The sequence below is a fragment of the Manacus vitellinus genome, unplaced genomic scaffold (assembly GCF_001715985.3).
Source record: "Manacus vitellinus isolate BGI_N305 unplaced genomic scaffold, ASM171598v3 scaffold_10_pilon, whole genome shotgun sequence".
Taxonomy (NCBI): Eukaryota; Metazoa; Chordata; class Aves; order Passeriformes; family Pipridae; genus Manacus; species Manacus vitellinus.
In genome coordinates this window covers 2,211,922-2,236,625 of record NW_021938838.1, presented here as the reverse complement: position 1 = coordinate 2,236,625, position 24,704 = coordinate 2,211,922, and the positions used below count along the sequence as shown (strand labels likewise).

The following is a 24,704-nucleotide window of genomic DNA, read 5'->3' as shown; positions in this document are numbered from 1 at the left end:
CAGGTCCCCTTGCAGCCCCCCCTCCCCTCCCACCACCATCCCTGCCCTGTCTCCCCACAGGCTGCTCTGAACATGCTGAGCAAGTGCCAGTCCCTGGCATACAAGGAGCATGGCATCTTCTGTGTCGCTCTCCACCCTGGCTGGGTGCAAACTGACATGGGCAGCTCTGCTGGACACACGGTAGGAATTCCACCATGGTGGCTCCGTCAGAACCCATGTGCTGACTTTCCATGGGTGGAAGTTACTGCCATGATTCCCTGCACACAACTTCCCCTCCTACCTGATCTCTGCCAGGACAGCTCTCCGTATCCTGGTCCCGGGTGCTGGGTGCCCCCATCCCCTCGGTTCCCTGCTCAGCCCCTCTGCCTGAGGTTGTCTGTTTTCCCCTTGCCTTGGAGTGGGTCCTTCCCCTGGCTCCAGCTGCTCCAGGGCCCTCAGCCAGGCCTTGGGCATAGGCTGCCTCTCCCCCTTTGCCCCACAGCCCCCCGTGACAGTGGACGACAGCGTGAAAGGGATGCTGAAGGTGCTCTCCTCCCTCTCCGAGAAGGACACCGGCACCTTCCTGGACTGGGAAGGGAAGGTCGTGCCCTGGTGAGACACCAGTTCAGGATCCTGGCAGCGGGACCCTTTGCTGCTGCTCCCATCTGCCCCACATCCTCAATAAACCCCTGTCAAGAGCCCTCAGCTCTGCTGTGCATTGCCAGCTCATGGGGTGGCCCCTTCCTGGTTGCCCCACTCCTCAATCCCACAACTGCCACTGGATCCATGGCTGTCGTTGCACCCCCATGAGTGACAACATACAGGTCCCATGGCACTGTAACAACACTCTGGAGACCTCTCCTCCAGGAGGCACTGGAGGAGCCAGGGCAGAGGCCCTTCCATGGAGTCAAAAGATCTGAACACCTGCAGGGCTGGCTTTCCCCCTCTCCAGCTGCAGGGCACCCCAGGGCTGTGCTCAGCCTGGGCTGCCCAAGGGGCTGGGGGTCACGGGGACCAGCTGCCCTCTCCGTCAGCTGGGGGATGCCTGGTCACAGGTGGGACAGACAGACACACAGCACTTGGGAAGTGCACAGCGAGCATGTGCCGGGCTCGGGTGGGGAGTTTGAGGCTGGGTGTGTGGAGACAGAGCAGAGAGACATTAGCTCACAGACTTTACTGAGGTGGGGGGTACAGAGAGACTACAGGGTCATGCAGAGGATGGGGAAGGGGAGAGAACTTGCTTCCCAGTCCCTTCCCCTCTCCCTGACAGCCCAGAGTGGGCTGAGGGCAAGCAGGGTGACCACTCAGAGGGGTAAGTCAGCAAGTGCGAGGCTGCTGTGTGGGCAAGAGAAACCACCCATCTGTCCATCACCAGGGCAGGCAGTTTCCTTCCCAGTCCAGGAAGGCTCCGGAGGCGTCCTGCGAGAGGCTGGCCAGCACGGTCAGGATGCCCCGCACGCTCTGCTCCACCGTCAGCGGTGCCTGCAGGAGGGGACAAGGCACAGCCTCACTGCCATGGGCTGTGATCAGCACAGAGAGCAGCTCTTGGGCAGAGGAGAGGGTGTGCAGCCTGGGAGCAGCACCCACAGTGCTCATGGGGGATATTTTTCCTTACTGCCACCCCTCTGTTCTCTAGGCTGGGAGGAGAGGAGACACAGCTGGCTGTGTTGCTTGCTGCCTGCTCCCTGCTTGCTCCGACCCAGGAGATGGTCCTGGCAGCCCACACAACATCCCCCAAGTGCCCCTGCCCTCCCCAAGACATGGGGATACAGGGGGGGTTCTGCTGTCCCTCCCCTGTACAGCCCAGTACCTTCTCCGTCCCCATGTCAGTCTTCACCCAGCCAGGATGGATGGCCACACACAGGATCCCCTTGTCCTGGAGCTCTGCAGCCAAGCACCTTGTCACCATGTTCTGGGCAGCCTGGAAGAGGCACAGCCCTGCTATCACGACCCGGGGCGCGGGTGGGCAGGAGGGGGCCCATTTCCCAGGCAGAAAATGGCTGTGGAGGTGGGAAATGGGACTTGGCCCCTGGGCAAAGCATCAGCACGACCTGCCTGGAAGGCTCAGTCCCAGGTGCTGCTGTCCCGGTCTCTGTGCTGCTGCCTGGCAGAACCAGGCAGGGGGTGGGTGAGCGGGGCAGGGGGTGCCCCCATGGCCTTTCCCCCTCCACGGGCACCGTGCACGGCAGAGCGTCCCCAGCACCTCCCCTGGCCCCTCACCTTGCTGGCACGGTACGGGTACATGGGGGCCTCCGGCACCCCGAGGCACAGCCCGAGGGATGCCAGTTTGGTGGAGATGTTGATGGCCGCGGCCCTGCCGCAGCTCAGCCCCTCCTTCCCTGCGCCCTTCGCCGCCTGCTCCAGGAGTGGCAGGAATTCCTGAGGCAAAGACACCAACGCTCTGTTCAGGCCTGACAAGCCCCCAGCTTGGGGACTGCCCTGGAGGGCTCTGTCACACGCCACGGATGAGCAGCTGGACAGACACCCCTGGCAGAAGGGCAGGGGATGGGGAGGATGCCCCAAGGAGTGGCCAGGCTCCAGCCTTTCCCCTCCCCAGGGAAGGAGCGAGCTGGCACAGCCAGCCTGGGGCGGGCAGGAGCTCCAGCTGGGGAGGAACAAAGCGAGGGAGGTGTCGGGGCTGGGCTGCGCTGCCGAGCTCCCCTGGGTGGGCAGGGGAGACCCATGGAGGTGGCCTTATTCCCATCAGGGAACATCCCCCCAAGCAGGAGAAACCCAAAAGGTCCACATGTACCTTGGTAACCTGCAGTGGCCCAACCACGTTGGTGGCAAACACGGCGAGCATCTCCTGGGGATCCACGGAGCGCAGCGTGGCGTGTGAGCTGACACCTGCATTGTTGATGAGCAGGTTCAAGCCCTGGTCCTTCAGATGAGACCCCACAGCCCCCACGGCCCCTCGGATGCTGGGCAGGTTCACTGTGTCTGCCAGGGCAAAAAGCAAAGTGGAGCAGAGCTCCTGCAGGTCACACAGCACCCACTGGAGATTGTGCTGTGGCTGGAATGGCTCTCTCTAAACCAGCATTATCCAGAAAGGACACAGCAGGTTTAGCAGGTCAGGTTATTAAGCACATTGAAATGATCAGCAGCTTGTCCTCACCTCTTGGTTTCGCAGCCTCAGACAAATTAAACCTCAATTCAACCCATTTTGGCTGTATGGGGGCTACTGGTAGGAAAAACTTGCTGTATTTGCTTGCTGTATTTGCTTTCTGTACTCAAGGAATTTATGATTGCAGAAGGGATGCTTGGTCCTTGCACACTGAGACTCCCAAATTTAGTTCTACTGGAAGCCACCATAGATGGGCACATTTTAAGGACAGGGACAGACACCATCTTTGGGGAAACAACCAAACTATGCTCTTCGAGCCCTTCTGTACTTCACAGCAGCTATAGGGGCTGTTAACATAGAGGGGATTATTAGATTGGATGAAAATCCTTTGTTTTATACCACTCTAACCAATCATTTTTAGTTACCTTTGCCTTTTTAAACAAGTTGTGCTTAAATTGATCTTCCACAGAGCAACTTCCCATAGTTTTGCAGCCATTGGTATGCAAAAATCCATCTTTTTTCCTATCATTTTCTTCTGTTTAGATTTTTATTTGCTTCCTGTTGTTACTCACAAGGATTTGGAGCTCACAGATGAGCTAAGGTGAGTACAAGTAATAAAAGATTTGGGATGTAACCTGCAGTATTTGGTTGCAGGCTCTGAGTCTGAACTTCCCCATCCCTACTGGCCAAGTTGTGGGGACAACCCCTCTCAAGCAACCAGAAACAACTGAAATTGGGCTAACAGGGACAAGCATCCCCAATGTCTTCCTCTTTGCTTAAATACTGGTTTTGAGATTCTGCCACGCTTTTATTGCAGGATTTTTTGGCTAAGGCAATAAAAGTGGTATTTTTTTTAACTTTATGTTCAGCTTTTGGGGTTGCTTGTTGGGATTTGTGTCCCCTACCGGGTGCTCACCCACTGAAGTGGCTGTTGTTTGTTTAAAAGGGTCATCTAAACACCTTTAGGATCTGCAATGGGCGGGTTAGGCCAACATTAAACATTATATATTGCCTTTTAATACCTCAACTGATCCCCTAAGAACCATGAATATTCAAGCATATGGGCATGTTGGAGTGTGCCCTTGCTCCCCTTGCACATTTTTGTGCCCATTTTTTGCAGATGCCAATCTGATGAGCCTGCTGGGAGGGGGCAACCGCAGGGCTTGATTCCTCTTTTTTGCAACACTTTGGCCCCTGAGCTAAGTTTCTGTTCTCATGCTTAGACAAGAGTGACTTAGCAGAGGTTTCCAAGGCTGAAGACTCCTTTCTTGGAGTATTTCATGCACTGACGAGCAGAAGAACCACTCTTTTTCCGGGCATTTTTAACTAGCCTGGTGTCTTTATGGTGGTAAGCAGGTATGTGAGTGGCATGGGACTTGTGTCCACCTTGCCTTGCGCAGCACACACCTTTGTAGAGGTGTCCTGAAAACATTTGAGGGGAATGTGAGGGGCTGGAGCCTTGGGATTCAAGAGGGCATGGCCAGCTGCAGGACAGAGAGTTTTGGAATGACTTCTCTTTGGATAAATCGGATGAAGTTCAAGGCTCTCCACCACAGTGAGGGATCTTTTGGTCACTTGGTGAACGATTAACTGCTCTGTTTGGATTAGCTGAGTCATTGCTCTGAGGGGTACACGTGTGGGACCAGCACGTTTCTAGTTCTAAATCACCAAATTTGCTTAAGGAGTAAACTTTTGTCTCCTTAGAGGAAACAAGATAAGGATAAGAAAGAAAGAGAGAACAAAAAGAAGTGACAGATCGTACACATTTTGGAGTTACTTTTTAACTCCTTTCTGAAAAGTCCATTCCTGTTGCTGGTTTGGAGACAACCTTTCCTTAAGATGGAGCAAGACAGCCTGAAGCAGCTTCTCTTTTAAAAAAATACTTTGTTGCTGTTGATTCTTTGGGGTTTTTTAGCTTATTTTGGGACTTAATTGATAGTCTGGGGTTTGGGCGTATGTCTTTTAGTAGAGGTTGTTTATGTAGTGGTCAGTCCTTTGAGATGTCCCTTTTTATGTTGGCCATGCTTTAGTGAGCTTACTTCCCATCATGTATTGCCAGTTGGGGCTCACAGCTCATTTATTTTTTATTACAGAGAAGGTGTTTTACTTTAATAATCTACTTAATAGCGAGAGAGAGATTTGCTGCCTCTTTGTAGTGAAAGCCTGACTTCAGGAATGTCTTATTTGCTAAGAAATGCTAAAAAACCTGAACTTTGAAAACCCGAACTTTTCAGGTGTTTTCAAACAAATAAATAGGTAGGTAGGTAGGCAGATACTGATACAGTCTTTGCATGGCCTTTATTCAGTTTTCTTATCACTGACTACAGTGAAATACTCAGAAATATTTAGAAGCTCTGGCTGCTCCCCACCTCTCTTATTACAGCGATGGTAATTCTGGTGCAAGCACTTTCCCAAAACACTTCTTTTGGATTTGGACGGGTTTTTTTTACCAACTCTTCATTAATAGAAAGAGCAGCTGTCAGCAGCCTCCACTCTCAGGCACAGGAGAACACAGGAGATCTCTGCCTCCTCGAAACACATCCACAGGAGATCACATTCCTCAGCCTGGTGCTCCTTATCTCCCCAGGCTTCACTCCAACACTGTCCTACCCCGCGAGCCTCCAGCCCTGTCCAGCACCCTGGAAGCTTCCTTCCTGACTTTGCCAACTCCAAACACCACTCTGGCTGGTCTCCTTTTTCTCCCCAAGTCCCTGTGCTGTCCAGGTCCATTTGCTACCTTCTCCTGCAGCTCCCAAGCACCGCTGACAAAGGCTACTTCCATGGGAGCACAGAAGGGACAAGAGGACATCTCCCCAGCCTAGGATGTGGACATCCAAAACTGGAGCATGCTTATGAGTCTAAGCATCAGCCTGGGATACCAACACCACCACAAGGCCAGATTTCCCATATGCAGCCTTTTAACCTATTTTTTTCCTCCCTTTTTTACCTGCAGTGAAAGAAATGCTGACCGTGGCTACTTCCAAGCAGATCCCAAACCAACTCTCCTACTTAGGAACCATCCAGTAGGTTTGCTTGCTGTGCCCTGCCTTCCTCTGCTTTGTGACCCATGTGTCCCAGCCCAAAACTTGGCCACTGTACTTAGCATCTTTGGGAAGAGATGCCTTTCCCATGAAACTTGCTCAGCTGAGGTGTCCAGACCCACCTCTGCCTCCTCTGAATCCAGTTTGACTGCCCCAACCAGAGGACAGCTTCACTTGAAGTGAATGGATCCCTCCCCATGGATCCCTCCCCACCTGGCAGGGCTAGAGCTTCCTGGCCAAGCTGGCCCTGGTCCTGTCCCCAAAGCCAGCAGACAACTGGAAGCAATGCTGGATGAAAGGAGAAAGATTGCTCCATACCTAGCTGGACCAGTTTGATACTGGCATGCTGGGCAGCTAATTCTTTCAGGGCCTGGAAAAATGATGGAGCAGGCAGGAGGTTAGAAGTCACTGGCAGCACAACCAGGTGTCCCACCCCTGCTCCCAGGTCACCGAGCCAGGATGGCTTTGCTTTCTTTGGGGAAAGTGTGTGGGGCCATTCCCAGGGGATGGGGTAGGGCAGCATCCCCACAGCCAGTAGGAGAATGGTGCTGCTGGACTTAGGCACTGCCCCCCATCCTGAGTGATCCCAGCATGGAGAAGGGATTGTCTGGCCATTGGCACAGCCAGGAGTGAGTGTTGAAGATATGTCTGCCTCTCCAGCCTCATCCCACCCGGTTACATCAGGCACTGCCTTATCCAGGGTATTTGGGGGTTATGAAACTCCCCCAGAGCACTCCTGCCCCCACTGCTGGGCAACCCAGCCAGGTCCAGAGCCAGCGGGGAGCTGTCAGGGCTGTGGGGACCGTGGATTCCCTCTGCCCACCTGGCTCAGGACCATCCCCATGCCCTGTGCCCACACTGACCTTCCCTCTCGGACCCTCGGGGTCGCGGCAGGTGGCAAAGATGTGCTGGGGGGGCCAGGGGCTGGCAGCGAGTTGCCGCACGAGCTCGAGCCCGATGCCCCGGTTGGACCCCGTCACCAGGACGCTCCGAGCCAGCGCAGCCATCCCCGCAGCCTCTGCGCCGGGCGGTGACACATGGCAGGATTGCTGCCTGCTCGGCGTGAAGAGGAGCCAGGCACAGCCCAGGGTGTGGCTCCGGGCGCCCACGGGGACGGGGACAGTGCCAGCACCAGCCCTGGCCCCTCGCCTGCCCCAAACAGAGCCAGGGTCTCAGGAGGATCAAGAGGTCTCCGACGTTTTGGCACGTGGGGCTGCGTGTCTCCTGCATTACCCAGATTCCCACCACTTCACTCCTCTAAAGCCCCAGGTCCCAGAGCCTCTGTAACAGCAGAAGGGTCCATCTCTTCCACAGGTTTGGAAGGACACCACCAGGAAGAGGAAAACAGGTTCAAATCTGACTGTGGCCAGCAATCTCCCAGTTTGGGGAGTGAGTTTGGGATGGTTGAACCCTGGTATACTAATCCAAAGTCCAGCCTAGGAAGCACAGGGAAGGAATTTTGGACACTTTCCCCCTGAACACCCCACCCAGAAGCCAGCAGGGAAAGCCCCCCAGCTTCCTGCTAACCCAACCACCTGCTGCTGGGACTCATGGCCATCACCTTCCTCCTTGCAGGAGGAGAATGCTGGATGCCTATCAGCCCAAGAGGTGCCTGTAAAGCCAAGGCTCCTGTAGCCCAAACCAGCCTAGGGGCATGGATTTCTAGGATGCAGAAGTGCTAAAAGAAGCAAAGAGCTGCCATGTAAAGAGCCTCAGTTGAAACAGAAGAATTGGGGCAACCCGAATGTAAGGAGGGAAAGGGAACAAGAAGAGGAAAGTTGTGGGGATGGGTCCTTCCCATCTGGATGTGCCCAGTGGGACATATCTGTTGCCCAGCCTGGCAGAGGGGACAGAACTGCCTCTTCCCTGGGTATTGAGTGCTTCCACATTTGGTGATCACCAAAGGAATACATGGAAGGTAGTGAAGGGGCCCCAGGTTTGCAAGATGAGATTTCAGGTGACACAGAGCTTGGAGAGGAGAAAGTAATGATGTTTCTTTCCATCGTAGTGGCCAGACTATGGCCCCCATGAGAAATAAGCGTGCTGGGTGTGGATTTGGGTGGTGTTGGAGTCGGACCTGCTGTAGCAGACGTTCTTGAGGGTGTAATCACCTGTGCAAGCAATTGCTCCGCACAGACTTGCCTGCTCCTGCTGCTATCTGCCAGCAGCATCCAGAGCAGAGCTCCCATTAGGAACCAATAAGACTGGAGTTTCCTCTTTTCCTTCCAGGCTCCTCGGGAAGGAGACAACAGAAACAAGTGAAGAAGGCTGCAGGACCAGGAATGGTGGGAATGGCTGCGGGCCAGCGCTGAGCAGGGGAGGCAAGCACCGAGCGACCTTTGGAAAGGGCTGACCGACAGTGGCCAAGGACAGCAGCACAGGCATGCTGATGGCTCGGGAATCACAGCCCAGGGGCAGAAAGGATCCACTGGGGAAGAGATGCTCTATCCATGGGAACAGCCAAGGCTTCAGGCAGGGAGTGGGGCTGTGTTGGGTGGCCAAAGCTCTTGGGCCGGCACCGCACGGTCATTGTTGCAAAATGTGGAATGTGTCTCTAGATTATCTCAAGTCAGGATGTTCTTTGATGTTAGATTTTTGTATACTTTCAAGCCTAATCAGCAAGAAAGGAGGGCTAATCAGTGGAACAGGCAGCAGCCAGCATCCCTTATTCAAGGACATTCTGGAACTAATAAGCTTTAGGGATGACATTGCTAACTTGGCAAAATACTCAAGGTCCATGTGTCCTAGACCTGAACTATCTTCATTATAATACTAAAAATCACACCTACAGGTCGAAAGGACCGTGCCCGGGTGAAGGAAGACCCTTGCCCTGAGCATGCGCAGAATTTATCTGGGGTTGTGTGATTTGTATGGGAATTACTAATCAATCCTAATAGAGCAGACTGAAAAGTTACTGTAACGCTTGCAAAGTCACTAACTCAGAATTTGTGTGCAAATAACGGCGCAGAAAGTCCAGTGGGGCGTGCTGGGCTTGTGGAACACCACCGAGCGCCCAGGCTCAGGCAGCTCTGAAATCAGGAATCAGTATCTCTCTCTCGTGTCTCAATCTCTCTCTCTCTCTCTCTCTCGTGTGTCATTACTGGCTCGTTGCACACGGGGGAAAACAAGCTCGATTTTTGAGGGTGACCCCACTACGCCCACAGGGTGGGCACCCCTAAAATGGCGGCGCCCAGAGCGGCCTCAGCCCGGCCGCGTCACGTGGCCACCGCGTTCCCGCCATTGCATCAGCCGGCGGGCGGGCCCGCCCCGGCGGCGGCGGGCGGGGCTTCGCGGAGCGACAGCGCCGGCAGCCAATGGGAGCTGTCTTCCGTGCGGCGGAGGGGCGGGGCGGGTGCTCGCGCTGCGGCGGCCGGCGGTGAGGGGGCGAGGCGGCGCGCGGCGGGCGCGCAGGTACGGCCGGGGTGCGGACACGGGGGGTCTGCACTCCGGGTTTGGCCGCCACGGCCCGCCCGGGACCCAGGCCAGGGAGAAGGGCAGGAGGGGAGGATAATGGGGGAGGGTGGAGGGTGGTGGTTGGTGGCGGTGCCGCTGGTCGCGCCCCAGCCGGGCCCGCGGGGGGTGGTGGGCCCCGCGGGGGGATGGCGGGCCCAGCGCTTCCCCCGCCCCTCCTCGGGCACTGGAGAGCGGGCGGTGTCCGGGCAGGGCCTCTGGTCGGCCCTGTGCGCGGTCCTTCCCTCCTCGGGTCATTCCCTCCTCGGGTCATTCCCTCCTCCAGCATGGAGGTTGGACTCGATGATCCCAAAGGAGTTTTCCAGGCTCATTGATTCTGTGATTCAATGAACTGCTCCCAGGCCCTGCTCCTGTGGGGGATTCCCGTCCCTCGGCGCCGCAGCACACTGCTGGGATCTCCCCCCCCCCGTGTATCTGCCATTGCGCCTCCCGTGACAGGGACAGCTCTGTGCACCCGTGGGACACTCGGGCGGTGCTGCCCTGCAGGCTGTCACTGCCTCTGGGGTGCCTGAGCGCATGTGGGTCCTCCCAGGGAAGGCTTCCAGGCATCCCTGGAGCTGTCTCTGCTTCGAGCAGGGAGGGCGGACAAAGTGATATTCAGGGGTCATTTCTGAACTTGGCTCTTCTGTGGTTTAATTATAGAATCACAGAATGGTTTGGGTTGGAACAGACCTTAAAGCTCATCAAGTTCCACCCCCCTGACATGGGCAGAGATACCTTCCACAAGACTAGGTTGCTCTAAGCCCCATCCAGCCTGACCTTGGACACTTCCAGGGATGGGGCAGCCACAGCTTCTCTGGGCAAACTGTGCCAGGGCCTCCCCACCCTCACCAAGAAGAATCTAGCCTAAATCTCTCCTTTTTTTGGTTTAAAACTGTTCTCCCTTGTCCTATCACTATCTGCCCATGTAAAAAGTTGCTCTCCCTCTATTTTACAAGCCCCCTTCAGATACTGGAAGGCTGCAATGAGGTCTCCCCACTCCTGCATTTATTCACCTTGAGTGCTTTGACGACTTGGCACTTCCCCCCTCCATCCATGTCCCCAGCAACACAAGTGTGACATATTAAGTTCAGTATCCATGTGAATTTGCAATTTTAAAACCATGTGTTTTCAAAGAACAGGTAACTTGATGTAGAGCCCCGAAATCAGGGAGGTTGGGGGAGAAGAAGTTAGGGGTTGGGCCAGCGCTCTTTGGGGCAGACCGATGGTTGAACTGAGGAGCCAGTGAGTACTTAATGTGGGGGGGACCCTTCCAGGAGATGGAGACAATGATCCTCATGTTCAGCTTGAGCCAACAACACGTCAGAGCCTTGTTTGTTGTTGTTTCTTCAGACTGCACCGAGGCCTTGCTGCTTCCCTGCCGCTTGCTTTGGGCAGCGGTGACTGGCAGCCTCAGGATGGAGGCCACGCTCACCGCCAGCCAGATCCGGCAGCGGTTCATCGACTTCTTCAAGGAAAACAAGCACACCTACGTGCACTCATCTTCTACCATCCCCCTGGACGACCCCACGCTGCTCTTTGCCAATGCTGGTATGAATCAGGTAGGTTTCCCACCCTGGCACTGCGGTCCTTAAGAACATATCCTGTTGAAACCCTTGAGGCTGTTTGCAGAATTTTTTACGTGAAAAATTATTATTTTCTCCGTCTTCCGTCTGGTCACAATGAGGTGGTTGGTGTGTCCTGCTGGAATCCTCTGTGCCCTCACAGTATTGACAGGAGCACTGGAAGAGAGGTCCCTGTGATGGGAGTTCTGCCAGTCTCCCTTCCTTGACCCTTTGTGCCACAGCCAGTCCTGGCACAAATGACTAATGGCATCTTTAAAGAGCAGTTGGGACTGACCTGCTGCAAGGGCTGTGCTGCAGATCAGCACCCAGTTTCTATTTTTTGGCAGCTGGGAATCTGACAGCTTCCAGTCCCTTTGGAGGTTCCAGGGTTTAGCGGGCTCCAGAAACTTGTGTGTGTGTGAGTGCTGAGTTCTAGGCAGTGCTGGAGCCTTGCCACAGGCAGGAGCAGCAGGTTTGTTTCTGAAAGGTGCCTTGGATATGTCCAGGCCAGTGATATTGTCACACAGATGACACACACTGCCTTGCTGTTGCTTGCAACATTTGGAAACAGGCTCTGAGTGCTGGTCTGAGTTGCCCTTTTTTCTCTTCTCTCAGTTCAAACCCATCTTCCTCAACACTATCGACCCCTCACACCCGCTCGCTAAACTGAGCAGAGCCACCAACACTCAGAAGTGCATCCGAGCAGGGGGCAAACACAACGACCTGGACGACGTGGGGAAAGATGTGTACCACCACACCTTCTTTGAGATGCTGGGGTCCTGGTCCTTTGGGGATTACTTCAAGGTAAAGCAGGCTGGGTGCAGCTCTGAATCTCTGGCACAAATTTATCTCTGTGAACTCAGCAGAACGGTTGCCAAGAGGAAAGAGAATATGTTGGCACAGAGGTGCTTGTGGCTCCTTTGGGATAAATGTGGTTGGAAGCTGCCCCGACCCTGCAGAATGATTTGAGATTAATTACTTAAGGTTTACAAAGCTGATTAAATTAACTCTGCTAGTTTGGAGTCTTCAGGCAGAGGTTTTAGGGGTTGTCCTGGAGCTGTGGGGAATTGCGTGTGCTGTGCAGCTATGGTGGACCTTCAAACAGGAGTGATCATACAATGATGATGTCCTTTCCCAAGCTTCTTGATAGTGTAGTGCTCAAAGTCAGAGGGAGGATGTTAGGAATACAAAACAACAGCAGAATTAAAAGGCTTTTTGGGGGCAGTAAACATGCCTAGGAGTTAACTTGGCTGCATCAGGAAAGTCATTTGAGATGTTTCTTGTGCTCTGTTCACTGCATATATTAATTTGCCTCTTATGTCAAAGGTTGGAAAGTTTTTGGCAGTTTACCTGCTGGTACCTGCAGTGGCCAGTACTTTGGATGTTGAAGAGAAGCTGTCTTTGCACTCACTTGCTGACCTCATCTTTCCTTCTGCAGGAACTCGCTTGTAAACTGGCACTGGAACTTCTCACCAAGGAGTTTGGCATTCCTGCTGAAAGACTCTATGTCACTTACTTTGGTGGAAATGAGGCTGCAGGGCTGCAGCCAGACCTGGAGTGCAAGCAGATCTGGTTGGACTTGGGGTAAGGCCTTTCACTGAGGAAGGTGCATGTTTTGATGAGCAACAGTAATTTGTTTGGCTTGGCTATGAGGAAAAATTCTTCACAGAGACGGAACAGAAGAGGCTGCCTGGGGAAGTGGTGGAGTCACCATCCCTGGAGGGACTCAAAAGCTGTGTAGCTGTGGCACTTGGGACATTGTTTAGTGGTGGGCTTGGCAGTGCTGGAGTAGCAGTTGGACTTGATGATCTGAAAAGTCTTTTCCAACCTAAATGTTTCTATGACTCTATGATGGCATGTGTTATATGGCAGAACATAACACGTGGCAGGATGTGTTAGCAAAATTGAAGTGTCACAAATAATGTTTGCAGGGTGGTGGAGCTTTGAAACTAAAGGGAAGTACTGGTATTAGATAGAAGATACTGGGAGCTCTGGTTTCAAAATCTCTTGTGAAAGCTTAACAGGTGCCCCAGTGGGTCAGATGGATGGGCTGTCCTGTCCAGTGTGCTGCTGCTGACAGCATTTGAGAAGATCATGGGATCCTAGAACCATGGGATGGTTAGGTTGGAAGGGACCTTACAGCTCATCTTGCTTCAAGCCCCATCCAACCTAGCCTTGGACACTTCAGGGATGGGGCAGCCACAACTTCTCTGGGCAACCTGTGCCAGGACCTTACCACCCTCACAGGGAACAATTTCTTACCAATGTGTAATCTAAATGTGTCCTCTCTCAGTTTAAAGCCCTTTTCCTTTCACTACATGCCATTCTAAAGCTGGAGTTCCTCTCCAGATTTCTTGTGTTCCCCTTTAGGTACTGAAAGGTTTCAACAAGGTGATCCCAGAGCCTTCTTTTCAGGTTGAAAATCCCAGTTCTCTCAGCCTTTCCTCATAGGTGACATGCTCCATCCCATCCCTGTCTCCTTGCTGGTGGCCTCGCTGAGGTGTTGCGTAAGCCTCTGCCTCCAGCTGGGACAGGTGCCAGTGTTCACTTGATCCCCCTCAGCGGGGATCCCGAGGCTCAGGCTCTAAGAATTCATCGTCTCATCCAGGGAATTAGTGAGCTGAGGTTTCTCTGGTCTAGCCCTTAGTTTGGGGAATTCTTGCCTTGCTCTTAGTCTCTGTTGTTCAGTAAGTTTCTTGTTACAGGCTGGCTGAGGGCAGGATTCTGCCTGGCAATATGAAGGATAACTTCTGGGAAATGGGAGACACAGGCCCCTGTGGCCCTTGCAGTGAGATCCACTACGACCGGATCGGGGACAGAGATGCTTCACACCTGGTCAATCAGGATGACCCCAACGTCCTGGAGATCTGGAACCTGGTGTTCATACAGTTCAACAGGTGAGCCAGACCTGCTTCCAGGTGAGACAGGTCGCTCCAGCTCCATATGGGAGGCTGCTTGGGCTGCGTGCTCTTCTAATTGCCCCTGGCTTGCTCACCATTCCCGGTGGTCCAGGAGCTGAGCACGTTGTGATTCTCTGTCCCCTGACCCTCCTGTACAGAAGGGATCAGTCATACTACTTTTAGGGACAAACTGGAAGTATTTTATCCCATTTATCTGCCAGGAATTCGGTAGGGAATAAGTGCCATCCTGCTCTGGGTCTGAGTTGTCACTGATGGTTTTGTTAATTATATTTTATCACAGTTGTCCTTTGTATGGCTTTTATGGGCCCGTGTCATAAATCTGATGGAACCAAATTTCATGGGGATGAGGAGAGAGACTGGGTTCCCCCTGCAGAGCCCCCATCCATAACAGCTCATCTTTCTTTGGCAGGGAAGCTGATGGGACACTGAAACCCCTTCCTAAGAAAAGTATTGATACTGGGATGGGTCTGGAGAGGCTGGTCTCTGTCCTGCAGAACAAGATGTCCAACTATGACACTGACCTTTTCCTTCCTTACTTTGAAGCCATACAAAAGGTAGGAACTGAGGTCTGATCCAGCTGTATCCATTCCCTGAATCCCTGGGGAGATGCTTGGGGCTGGTCAGAGAGGGCGATCTCTGCTTTCCCAGCTGCTCTGAGCCCCACAGGTTTGTGCTTTGCTGAGGGTAGGAATGCAGGCTGGCACAGTAACTGCTGTCCTTGGACATATCTCTAGGGGAAAACACAGGACAATGAGTGGTGCAGCTTTCCCAGCTGAACTGTCCTGATGGCACAGTCCTTGGTCCTCTCCTGGTGGGAGATGCTCTGCAGTCCCTTTTGCCATGTGGTAGAGAGCACGTGGTGCTGCTAATCCAGAATCAGTTTGTCCTTCAGTCTCCCACCTGGAACATGCTGATCTGTAGAAAATTCCCTGAGACAGGAGCCTTTGCCATGAACTGTGACAACCACTTACAGAACCAGTGTGCTGTTGCTGCACTGTCTGGCATGGGGACCACCTTACCTGTGCTGTTACAGCAGTATCTTTCCCTTGGATGTGGATAAAAACACCCCAAAAGAGGGAAGCTGGGACCATCTCCTGTGTGACAGAATTTGAAAGGCTTCTTGGCTGGGCTGGTTATGCCAGGCTGCAGTACTTGGGCCGGTGTGCAAAACACATGATTTCCCTGTACTCTGTCCTTTTCCTTCTCTCTTGAGGTCTTAATGTAGGGATATATTGGCTTTTCTTCCTTCTGGTGTGAAGAGCCTTTGGCCCTGGAAATTCAGGTTGTAATGCCATGCAGAGCCCACAGCTTCCCACCTTCCCTGGCTTCACTGAGACACCTCTTTCCAGAGGAGTGTTCCTCCTCTGTGGCTGCTGGCGGTGGGGTGGGCTTGGCTTCTGGGGTTCTTCCTTGTTATTCTGCCATGGTGCTGGCCCCCACTGTCTGTAATCATCCCCCTTTGCTCACTGCCTTCCCCTCTCTGCTCAGGGCACAGGTGCCAGGCCGTACCAGGGGCAGGTGGGGGCCGAGGATGCCGATGGAATAGACATGGCCTACCGCGTGCTGGCCGACCACGCACGGACCATCACCCTGGCCCTCTCGGACGGGGGCAGGCCTGACAACACTGGCAGAGGGTAAGAAGGAGCTGCTGCAGTGCTGCCACTCCCTTTCTGTTCAGCACAGCTTCCCCGAGGGCTCTGGGATCTCCTGTGTCTCTGGCATTTAAAGCAGTGGATAGCAGAGTGTTTGCTCAGGATATTTGATGCTTGAATCCCTGTAGTAAGGTCCACCCAAAAGGCCACAGCACAAAGGTCTGAGGGTTCTTGTGCACAGTGCTGCTTTGCCAGCCCCTGGAAAGGATCACTATGGGCAGACAGGCACAAAACCCTGCTTGGTGCAGTGTTGCTGTTAAAAAGCAAGGAAGTTTGGGCTGGGGGGGCTGTGCTGCGGGTGCCACTGGACTCACGGCAAGCACACAGTGAGTCTGGATCAGAGAGCTGGGGCCTGGCACCTCGCCTGTGCCTTGCTGCTGCTGTGAGCAGCTGCTGTGGGAAAAGAACCCTGTGCTCTTGGTCCTGGGAGAGGGTGCGAGTAGGTGGATGCTGGTGGAGCCCCTGAGAACAACTCAGAGGTGTAACATTTGCATGGGGGGCTCTGCTGTTCCCTAGGTATGTGCTGAGGCGGATTCTCCGACGGGCCGTGCGCTACTCCCACGAGAAGCTCAATGCCCCCAAGGGTTTCTTTGCTACTCTGGTTGATGTGGTGGTGCAGTCACTGGTAAGTTCTTCTCCTGCTCCACTGTATGTGCTGAAGACTTCCTGTGCTGGGGTGTGTGGATCTCCATGCTGAAGGGCTCATCCTCTTGGGTCTGCAGGGAGATGCCTTTCCTGAGCTGAAGAAAGACCCAGATATGGTGAAGGACATTATCAATGAAGAAGAGGATCAGTTCCTGAAAACACTGAGCAGAGGGCGTCGCATCCTGGACAGGAAGATCCAGAGCCTGGGGGACAGTAAAATCATCCCTGGTAAGGCTGTGACTTCTGTCTGGATGCAGCAAAAGGCATTCATTTTTTGGGATCACGTCAGGGCTCCACTGGGTTGGGAACTTAGAGGTGGTGGAAGGTGTGGGACAGAGTGGGAGTCAAAAGACATCTCTCAGAGCTGAGCCACACATCTCTCCTCTGGCCTGTGTTCACTTGCTCAGGTTTCAAAGCTGCCCAGATCCCTGTGCTGTCAGGGAGGAGCCTTTTGGATGTTCACATTCTCCAGATCTGTTTGCTGTCATGCCGTAATGCAGAGCCAGTTGGGTGGGACAGAGCCAGTGGGAGAGCAGGGAAGGGAGCAGTGTATTGTGGAACACGGGAGCCAACTGCTCTGCCCTCTCTCTGCAGGTGACACTGCCTGGCTGCTCTATGACACCTACGGTTTTCCTGCGGATCTCACCGGGCTGATTGCAGAGGAGAAGGGCCTTGTTGTGGACATGGAGGGCTTTGAGGAAGAGCGGAAAAATGCACAGGTAGGTAACAGCTCCAGGGGAAGCTGGGCTGTGAGCGGACAGGGAGGTTTCCCTTCCATGCAGTTTGCAGTTATGACTTGCTCCTTTCTTACTGAGTCTGCTCACACCCCATGTGCCCCAGTGTCCCTTGGGAAACACCAGGACAACAGCAGTTATTGTGGGACATGTCTTTTCTGTACAGCTGGGGTTGGTTTTTCTCACTAGCAGAACATGGGGTCTTGAGCTCAGCCTTCAGACAGACATAGTGGAGTGCTCAGAGCACTTAACTACTGGAAGTTACTCCCTGTCTGAGGAGCAGTGTCCAGGCAGGTCTGCAGCCTGAGTGCCTCTCACAGCACCTTTGCTGCAGCAGCGGGGAGTGGCATTGACCAGCTGGGTACTTGCCTTACCCTTGCTGGGCTCAGGCCCACTTGGTCTGCATGCTGGAACTACGTTATGAAGCCAGAAAAGACAGGAACACTCCAGCTGCTGGCACACAGCTTCCCAGGGCAGAGTTCTAAACCAAAGAGTTCTCAGGGATGTGAGTGAGATGTGCAGCTAGGCTGGCGTGCGTTGGCTGAAGCTGAGGTGGGTTTTCTCAAACATTAGTGCTTGTCATTGGCAGCTCAAATCCCAGGGCAAGGGAGCTGGAGGGGAGGACCTCCTCATGCTGGACATCTATGCCATTGAAGAGCTAAGGGCCCGAGGGCTGGAGGTGACCGATGACTCGCCAAAATACAGCTATGCTTCAGATCCCAGTGGCACCTATGGTATGAAAAACCTTCTCAGAATCATCATCTGCTGCTAAACCTTCCCTGGCATGCACCTCAAAGAGATCCCCTCTGGGCTCACCTGTCCCGGGACATGGAGGTGGGAGTGGAAAGGTGTGCAGGTGAATAGCCTGCTTATTACAAAGCAGGGAAAAGGAAGGACAGACTGGGAGGCCCATTTTTGCCAAGTTAAGGGGATTCCTGTTCCCTGCAGCTTTGTGTCTCCACACTCCTATATTGGTGTTTCTCAGCTGCTGCTTTGCCACTGCTGCAGGGGACTGCAGTTTCTGCTTGGCCTGTTAGAGGGCTCTTGGCTCGTTTGCTGTGGCTCTTCCTGCTAATTCTTTGATTTGGTGGAGATTGAGGAGGCTGCAGGGTCACAACCATGTGTGCTGCTGACTTTTACTGCATAGGCATGGAAGGCAGTGACAGCCCCTGCCTTGGAGGGCACTGAATGGAATTCCCAGCTAACTGCTGCCTTACTCCTTTCTCCTTACCCTCTGCAAATGTGGTAGCTGCCATGATCTCCTGCAATAGCTGGGAGATGTTGCTATGAAGTTCCACTCCCATGTGGTGTCTACAAGATTTTCCTGTTTTACTGACACTACCTGTCATCCTGGTGACAGATTTCGGGAGCCTCGTGGCCACAGTGAAAGCCATCCGCAGGGAGAAGAAGTTTGTGGAGGAGGTGTCCACTGGCCAGGAGTGTGGGATAGTGCTGGACCGGACCTGCTTTTACGCCGAGCAGGGTGGGCAGATCTATGACCAGGGCTACATGGTCAAGGATGACGACAGCAGGGAGGATGTGAGTGGGCCTGAGAGCCTTTTGTGAGATTCAGTCTGACCCCGGGGCCTGGGCAGAGGGGGAGAAGAGGCCAAGCAAGCTCCAGCAATTTCCCATCCATGTCAGGTGTCAGGCGTTGCAGGGGTTTCCTTTCGGGGGGTGCAGCATGGCACGGATGTGCTGGAGTTTTGTTCCCCTTGCTTCTTGGGGAAGTGGAGACTCTGCTGCTGTTGCCTGTGGTGGTGGTGCTGGGATTGCCCAAGGGCAGTGCTCTCAAGCCATGATGGGGAGCTTGAGGTGGGGAGCTCTTTCTGTGACCCTCAGCTGTGCCCCACCTTCATTCACTTCTCTGCTTTGCTGTGTGCTGTGCCTGGGGACACTTGTCTTTCTCCAGCACACACCCTCTCTCACTCTCAACTGGGACCTTTCCAGTTGCAGCTCAGACCTCTGGATAGATGGTTTGTCTCCCCTTGGCCTCTTGCTCTGCTTACATGGGGCATTTCCCTCTTTATACAGAAAACAGAATTCACTGTGAAGAATGTTCAGGTCCGAGGAGGCTACGTGCTCCACATAGGAACTCTGTATGGGAGCTTGAAAGTGGGAGATCAGGTCCACCTGTCTATTGATGAGGTGAGTTAAAACATGGTGTAACACGTGGGCTCATCTCTTTTGCCTGGATTTTGTCTCCTTCCTTTTCATCAGTACCACTCTGGGGGCCTGATGTTTGAGGCCTGCCCTCCCTGCAGCACATGATCAAGCAATGCCTGGCTGACTCCAGGCCTCTCCTGCTTGGCACCTGGCTTTCTCCTACCAGGAGGCAGATAATGCCCAGCTGGCTCAGAGCCACACTCTCTGGGTTTCCTGATCAGCAGCAGAAACATGTTTTGGGTCATGACTGGAAGGTAGAACTTGTATGGTGCCCCACTGCATGGGGACAGCAGGAGGGAGCCTGGGCTGCCTGCCCCACTCCAGACATGGCTCCTGTGGGCTCAGCCTGCTGAGTGAGTCCTGGGTTGAGCCTAGTCTGCAAAATGTGTTTCCCTTCTCTATAGAGGCATCATCTTTGGAGGAAGAGGGGAGGCTTCCATCTCGCAGTGCTTTTCCCTGCTGAGGAGCAGATCAGTGTTTGTGACCTGGTTTATCGTTGTCCTCCCACCAGACAGGAAACCATGCACAAATTTGGTGGGGAACACCCTGCTCCCTTAGCTGAAGCTCTAGGGCAGCAAGTGTGGCCAGTTGTTTCTGATCTCCTGAGCTAGTTTAGGGTTCTGTCGGAGGGCAGCAGCCTCCCCTTCACCTGCTGGAGGCCACAGTGCAGGGCCCCGTCTGACAGAGGCTTCCTCCCTCAGGCCAGGCGGAGGCCGGTCATGAGCAACCACACGGCCACCCACATCCTCAACTTCGCCCTGCGCTCTGTGCTGGGCGAGGCCGACCAGAGGGGCTCCCTGGTGGCACCGGACAGGCTGCGCTTCGACTTCACGGCCAAGGGAGCCCTGTCCACCCAGGAAGTGAAGAAAGTCGAAGGGATTGCCAACCAGATGATCGAGGAGTCAAAGGTGGGTGCGGCTGACAGGTTGTACGCCTGGAGTCCAGCTTTTGGATGATCTGGGATGCTGGGGGTTTGGCATGCAGGAGTCTTCTGTGCACAGATTGGCATCACCTCAGAGAGTTTTGAGCAGGAAAACGCCATGTGGGTTGCTCTGTTCATTGGTCCCAGGCCCTCTCTAGGGTTGGCGTGTTCCCATGCCTGCTGTAGTGTCTCACATTAGCTAGAAGAGTCAGGAAGTCAAGCAGAGAAGTTTTGCAGGCCTGGCTGGATTTACATACACCCAGACAAGCCAGTGATGTGTCACCAAGGGCGAGAGAGTTGCTCTGTCTGGTGCCAGGCCTGTGTCAGAGCAGACCCTGGAGAACCCTGTGCTCTGCTCAGGAGTCTGTGTTTGGAACCATTTGCATGTACAGTAGCACACAGGGAGTCTGAACAGGTGGTATTGGGAGTTTTGAACATGGGACATCTGCCAATACCTTTGGAATTCTTGCAGCTCAGCAAACCCCAGCTTGGGTGAGGCACAAGGCTTCGCTTTTAGCATCTTTCAGAGAAAGTCGTAGTTCCCAGGGAATGTGAGTCCTCAGTCAGAGCTGATAGGACCTGCTCTTACCCACATCCCTTTCCTGTCCTCTGCAGACTGTGTATGCCAAGGACTGTCCTCTCGCAGCAGCCAAAGCTATCCAAGGGCTGCGGGCAGTTTTTGACGAGACCTACCCCGATCCTGTCCGTGTGGTCTCGATTGGCATCCCTGTGGAGGAGCTGCTGGCTGACCCCTCTGGTCCTGGGGGCTCCATCACCTCAATTGAGTTCTGTGGAGGCACGTGAGTATCTGGAGAGGCAGGGAAGGCAGCAGAGTGGCTGAAAAGGAGTTCCTGTGGAGCCCGGTCTCTGCTGGGAGTGCTGTGGGTACATGCAGGGCACAGCCAGGGCAGAGCTGGAGGCAGTGGTGATGTACCTTTGCATTCCCACTCCTCAGGCAATCCGTGTTTAAAATCAAGACTTTGCAAGCAGGGAACTGCCTGTATTGCCCTGCCCACGCACAGGGTCTCTGGCAGTGCTGGGAGCACAGCCCTTGCCACCCTTTCCTTGCTCTTTTGCTTTTAGCAGCTTGGTTGGGTTTTCTGCCTGTCCCCACACTTGCTGTATCTCCCTGGCAGAGTGGTTGTCTTGTTTCTGTGCTGATTCCTGCTGAGATGAGAGGTGGACTGCTAACTGTCTCTTGTGGGTCTGTCTGGGTTCTTTCCAAAGGCACTTGCAGAACTCCAGCCACGCTGGCCCCTTTGTGATTGTTTCAGAAGAAGCCATTGCTAAAGGCATTCGGAGGATAGTTGCAGTCACCGGGGCTGAAGCTCGGAAGGTAAGGGGAGGCAGGAGAGATCCTCTGTGAAATTCCACGTATTAACCCTATGCCAGAGTTCCTTTTGTTTGAATTTGTACAATATCCCTGTCAGCACGAGGGAGAATGAACAAGGGATGATGCTCTCCTTGGGAATAGCAGGGACTCAGGGAAAAGGGTGCTGCTGTTGGCAGAGGCTGGGCTGGAGGCCCCAGCTGTGCTACAGTCAGAAAGAGCAGGGGAGAAGGGGAGAAGTCCCAGCTTCTCAGTGTTGTGTCGGGGGGCAGAGGGGCCCAGGGTGGTCTGTGGATGGCTCTGGGAATAGCTCAGGTTGCTTAGCAGAATGGGCTGCAGATGTAGAGCTCTCAGCAGCTGTCAAGGCTGGCAGGAGAGTGGTGCAGTCTGAGAACACAGTCCTCTGCTGCTGGGCTAGCAGATCCTGGGCTAGCTTGGGCTGGTGCTTCCTAGAGTGGGAGAAAGGGGTTCATGGGGGAGATGGTTTCTGTTTTTGAGGATCTTTCTTTTGCTTCTGGCAAAGAAAGAGTCGTGGGGCCTGTCTGCCAGCATCATACCCTTGTTCTAGTCAAGTGCTTGTTGCTTTGGCTCTCTGTCTTCTGGAGGAGTTACTAAGCTCCATGCTGGGGCATTCCCTTCTTACCCTGGGGTGGTCAAGAGCCCAGCCTGCTCAATCTTCCTGCCTGATTTAACCTGGATTGTTTTCTGCTAGGCCCTCAGGAAAGTCGACAGCCTCAGGAAACTGCTGTCAGCCCTGGAGGCTAAGGTGAAGGTCCAGACAGCTCCCAACAAGGATGTGCAGAAGGAGATCGCAGATCTCGGTGAGGTGAGGATGGTAGCAGTGCTCTACCTCCCCAGAGTGAATGGGACCTTGATTACCAGCACTGGGTTGCATTAATGAGGCCCATGTTCACCTTCCTGCTCCTATCTGACAGCCCTGCATCCCATGGGTGCTGCAGCTGGCACATCCTGACTGGGTTGTTGGCACTGGGAGAGGAGCGGGGCTTACTGGGCTCTGCCAGTTGAGGCACTGAGGTTCATGAGGTGCAGCATCTCCTGGTTGTGGTCGCTAGCACCTTTAACCCTCTCCACCTGCTCTTTTGCAGACTCTGGCCACTGCTGTTATCCCACAGTGGCAGAAAGATGAGCTGAGAGAGGCTGTTAAAGCGCTGAAGAAAGTTATGGATGACCTGGACCGTGCAAGTAAAGCCGACATCCAGAAACGGGTGAGCCCTGGGCTGGAATAAAGGATAGTGTGGGAGGGCTGCAGGGCACTCCCTTGGGAGCTCTGCTTGTGTCCATCGTGGAAGGGAGCTGAGCTGTTTTCTGACCACTCTTGTCCTCAGGTGCTGGAGAAGACCAAGCAAGTCATTGAGAGTCACCCTAATCAGCCATGGGTCATTATGGAAATGGAAAATGGAGCCTCAGCGAAGGTATGGGAAGGCCTGGTTTCTCCTCAGCAACCTTCCTTGTGCCTTGAGGAGCAGCTGGGTGGTCTCTGCTCCCTCAGGGAGGCAGTGCAGTGCTACAGAGCTGTCCTTCTTCACACCTACTGTCCCTGAGGAGGAGGAGGGACTGCTGGGGCAGTAGAAGTCATGATGTTTGTGGCCCCTGCAGATCAGCTCCAGGAGCGTTGTCCTGGGCTGGCTGTGTGGACAGGGCTGGGCAGAGAGCTGTCCCCCAGCTCTTGGGCACTGTCAGCCACAGCTGGGTTCAGGTTCTTCCACAGCCAGGGCTGAATCTGCTCCTTCCCTCCTCCACACACAAGTTTCTTTCCAAGCGATATCTATTGGAATAACAGCTCCCTTTTGTGCACTGTGCCACAGTGCTGAGCCCAGCAAGTGCCAGGCAGCAGGGACTGATCGTGCCTGGGGTTGGAGCGCTCTGGTTTTAATGCCCTGTTTAAATTTCCACTCTGGGAGTCTTGGAGCTGATCCTGCTCGCTGTCTGTGGCCCTCCCTGTCACCATGACACCCACGCTCGCAGTGGGTGCCATCTGAGTGTTCTCCCTGGCAGAAGGGTGCATCCCAGGGGATGGCAGTGCTGGCAGCCCGGGGAGCTGCGTGTTCCCAATCCACCCAGAGCAGCGCTGCTTTGCTTGCCAGAGGACCTGCTCCTGGAGCTTCTGTGCTGCATCGTGCTGTCTGTGTGAACAAGGGATGATGCTCTCCTTGGGAATAGCAGGATGCATGGCAATCTCCCTGGTTCTTCCTGTGTGCCTGCTGTGTCTGTTAACCCTTGCAGCCTCTTCATGCTGTTTTTGAGTTCTCCTGAGTCACTTTAGAACAGCTGTTCCCTCCTCCTGGGGGGAGCTTTTTTCCCTCCAGCCAGTAACTCAGGCTAAGGTTCACTCTGGGGCAAATTCTGCCAGTTCCTGGATAACTGAAGGTGGAGAAATAAAGGCAATTTCTCCTTCCTGCCTCAGGGGACACGGACAGGGCTTGTGTGACCTGCCAAGGCTTCTACACTGCAAGGGATGTGAATATGGCTTGTGTTGGGGAGGAGGAGCACAGCAGGGTGATGCTGGCTGGTTTAATGCAAGTCCAGATCCCTGAGGTCTCTGTGGGTGCCATGGGGGCTGGAGGTGAGCTGGGTGTGAGTGCAGGGAAGATGTGCTGCAATAATTTTCTTCTCTTACAGGCCCTGAATGAATCTCTGAAGCTCTTCAAGACTAACTCCCCCCAGACTGCTGCCATGCTTTTTGCTGTGGATAATGAAGCTGGCAGGATCACCTGCCTGTGTCAGGTACCCCAGGTAATGCTGAGACACTCTGTATCTGCCTCTCCGTGAACCTTCCTGGGGGAGATGCAGCTTCCAGGCAGGAACTATCCAACACTCCACGGCCGGGATTGATTTGGGTTTGACCAGAGCCACAACACTCATGCTTTGGTGTATCATCAGTCTACAGAAGTGTGGGAAAAAGGTTGTGCTGTGCAAATGGGGAAGAAGAGTCAGAACGTAACATGGTGGTAGGCATGGGTCAGGGAGACAGCTGTTTGTCCCTCAGTGCTGACCATGATTTTTTTTTTCTCTTTTCCTGCCCAGGAGACTGCAAATAAGGGCCTGAAGGCCAGCCAGTGGGTGCAGGAGGTGTCTGGCTTGATGGACGGCAAAGGCGGTGGGAAGGACATCTCTGCACAGGCAACGGGCAAGAACGTGGGCTGCCTGCAGGAAGCCTTGAAACTGGCCACGGACTTTGCTAGGCTCCGGCTGGGGGAGCTGAAGAACTGACTGA

General features: G+C 54.1%; 3 protein-coding genes across 3 annotated transcripts in view; 2 read left to right on the top strand and 1 right to left on the bottom strand.

Annotated features, from left to right (window-relative positions):
* LOC103753929 (C-factor) overlaps positions 1–684 on the top strand; it is a 2,370-nt gene extending 1,686 nt beyond the window's left edge. The window contains exons 4-5 of the mRNA XM_029965500.1: positions 4–180; positions 482–684. Of these exons, the coding sequence (XP_029821360.1) occupies positions 4–180; positions 482–595 (291 nt within the window). The 3' untranslated portion in view covers positions 596–684. The remainder of the gene's footprint in view (positions 1–3; positions 181–481) is intronic.
* A 486-nt stretch (positions 685–1,170) lies between these two features.
* On the bottom strand, positions 1,171–9,792 carry LOC103753958 (uncharacterized oxidoreductase C663.09c-like). The gene is given in 8 exon segments (XM_025896206.2): positions 1,171–1,461; positions 1,790–1,900; positions 2,200–2,358; positions 2,732–2,919; positions 6,403–6,454; positions 6,948–7,159; positions 7,162–7,233; positions 9,312–9,792. Coding segments are annotated over 8 exon segments (1,389 nt in total). The 3' UTR covers positions 1,171–1,347.
* A 1,098-nt stretch (positions 9,793–10,890) lies between these two features.
* AARS1 (alanyl-tRNA synthetase 1) lies at positions 10,891–24,700 on the top strand. Its single transcript, XM_018082833.2, has 20 exons — positions 10,891–11,096; positions 11,715–11,903; positions 12,538–12,683; positions 13,805–13,996; positions 14,430–14,574; positions 15,509–15,654; positions 16,189–16,297; positions 16,395–16,545; positions 16,912–17,036; positions 17,641–17,785; positions 18,412–18,590; positions 19,086–19,199; positions 19,919–20,125; positions 20,755–20,939; positions 21,367–21,475; positions 22,182–22,295; positions 22,576–22,695; positions 22,816–22,902; positions 24,110–24,223; positions 24,515–24,700. The coding sequence occupies exons 1-20, from the start codon at positions 10,953–10,955 to the stop codon at positions 24,698–24,700; spliced, it is 2,907 nt and encodes a 968-aa protein (XP_017938322.1). The 5' UTR covers positions 10,891–10,952.
* Positions 24,701–24,704: the final 4 nt, after the last annotated feature.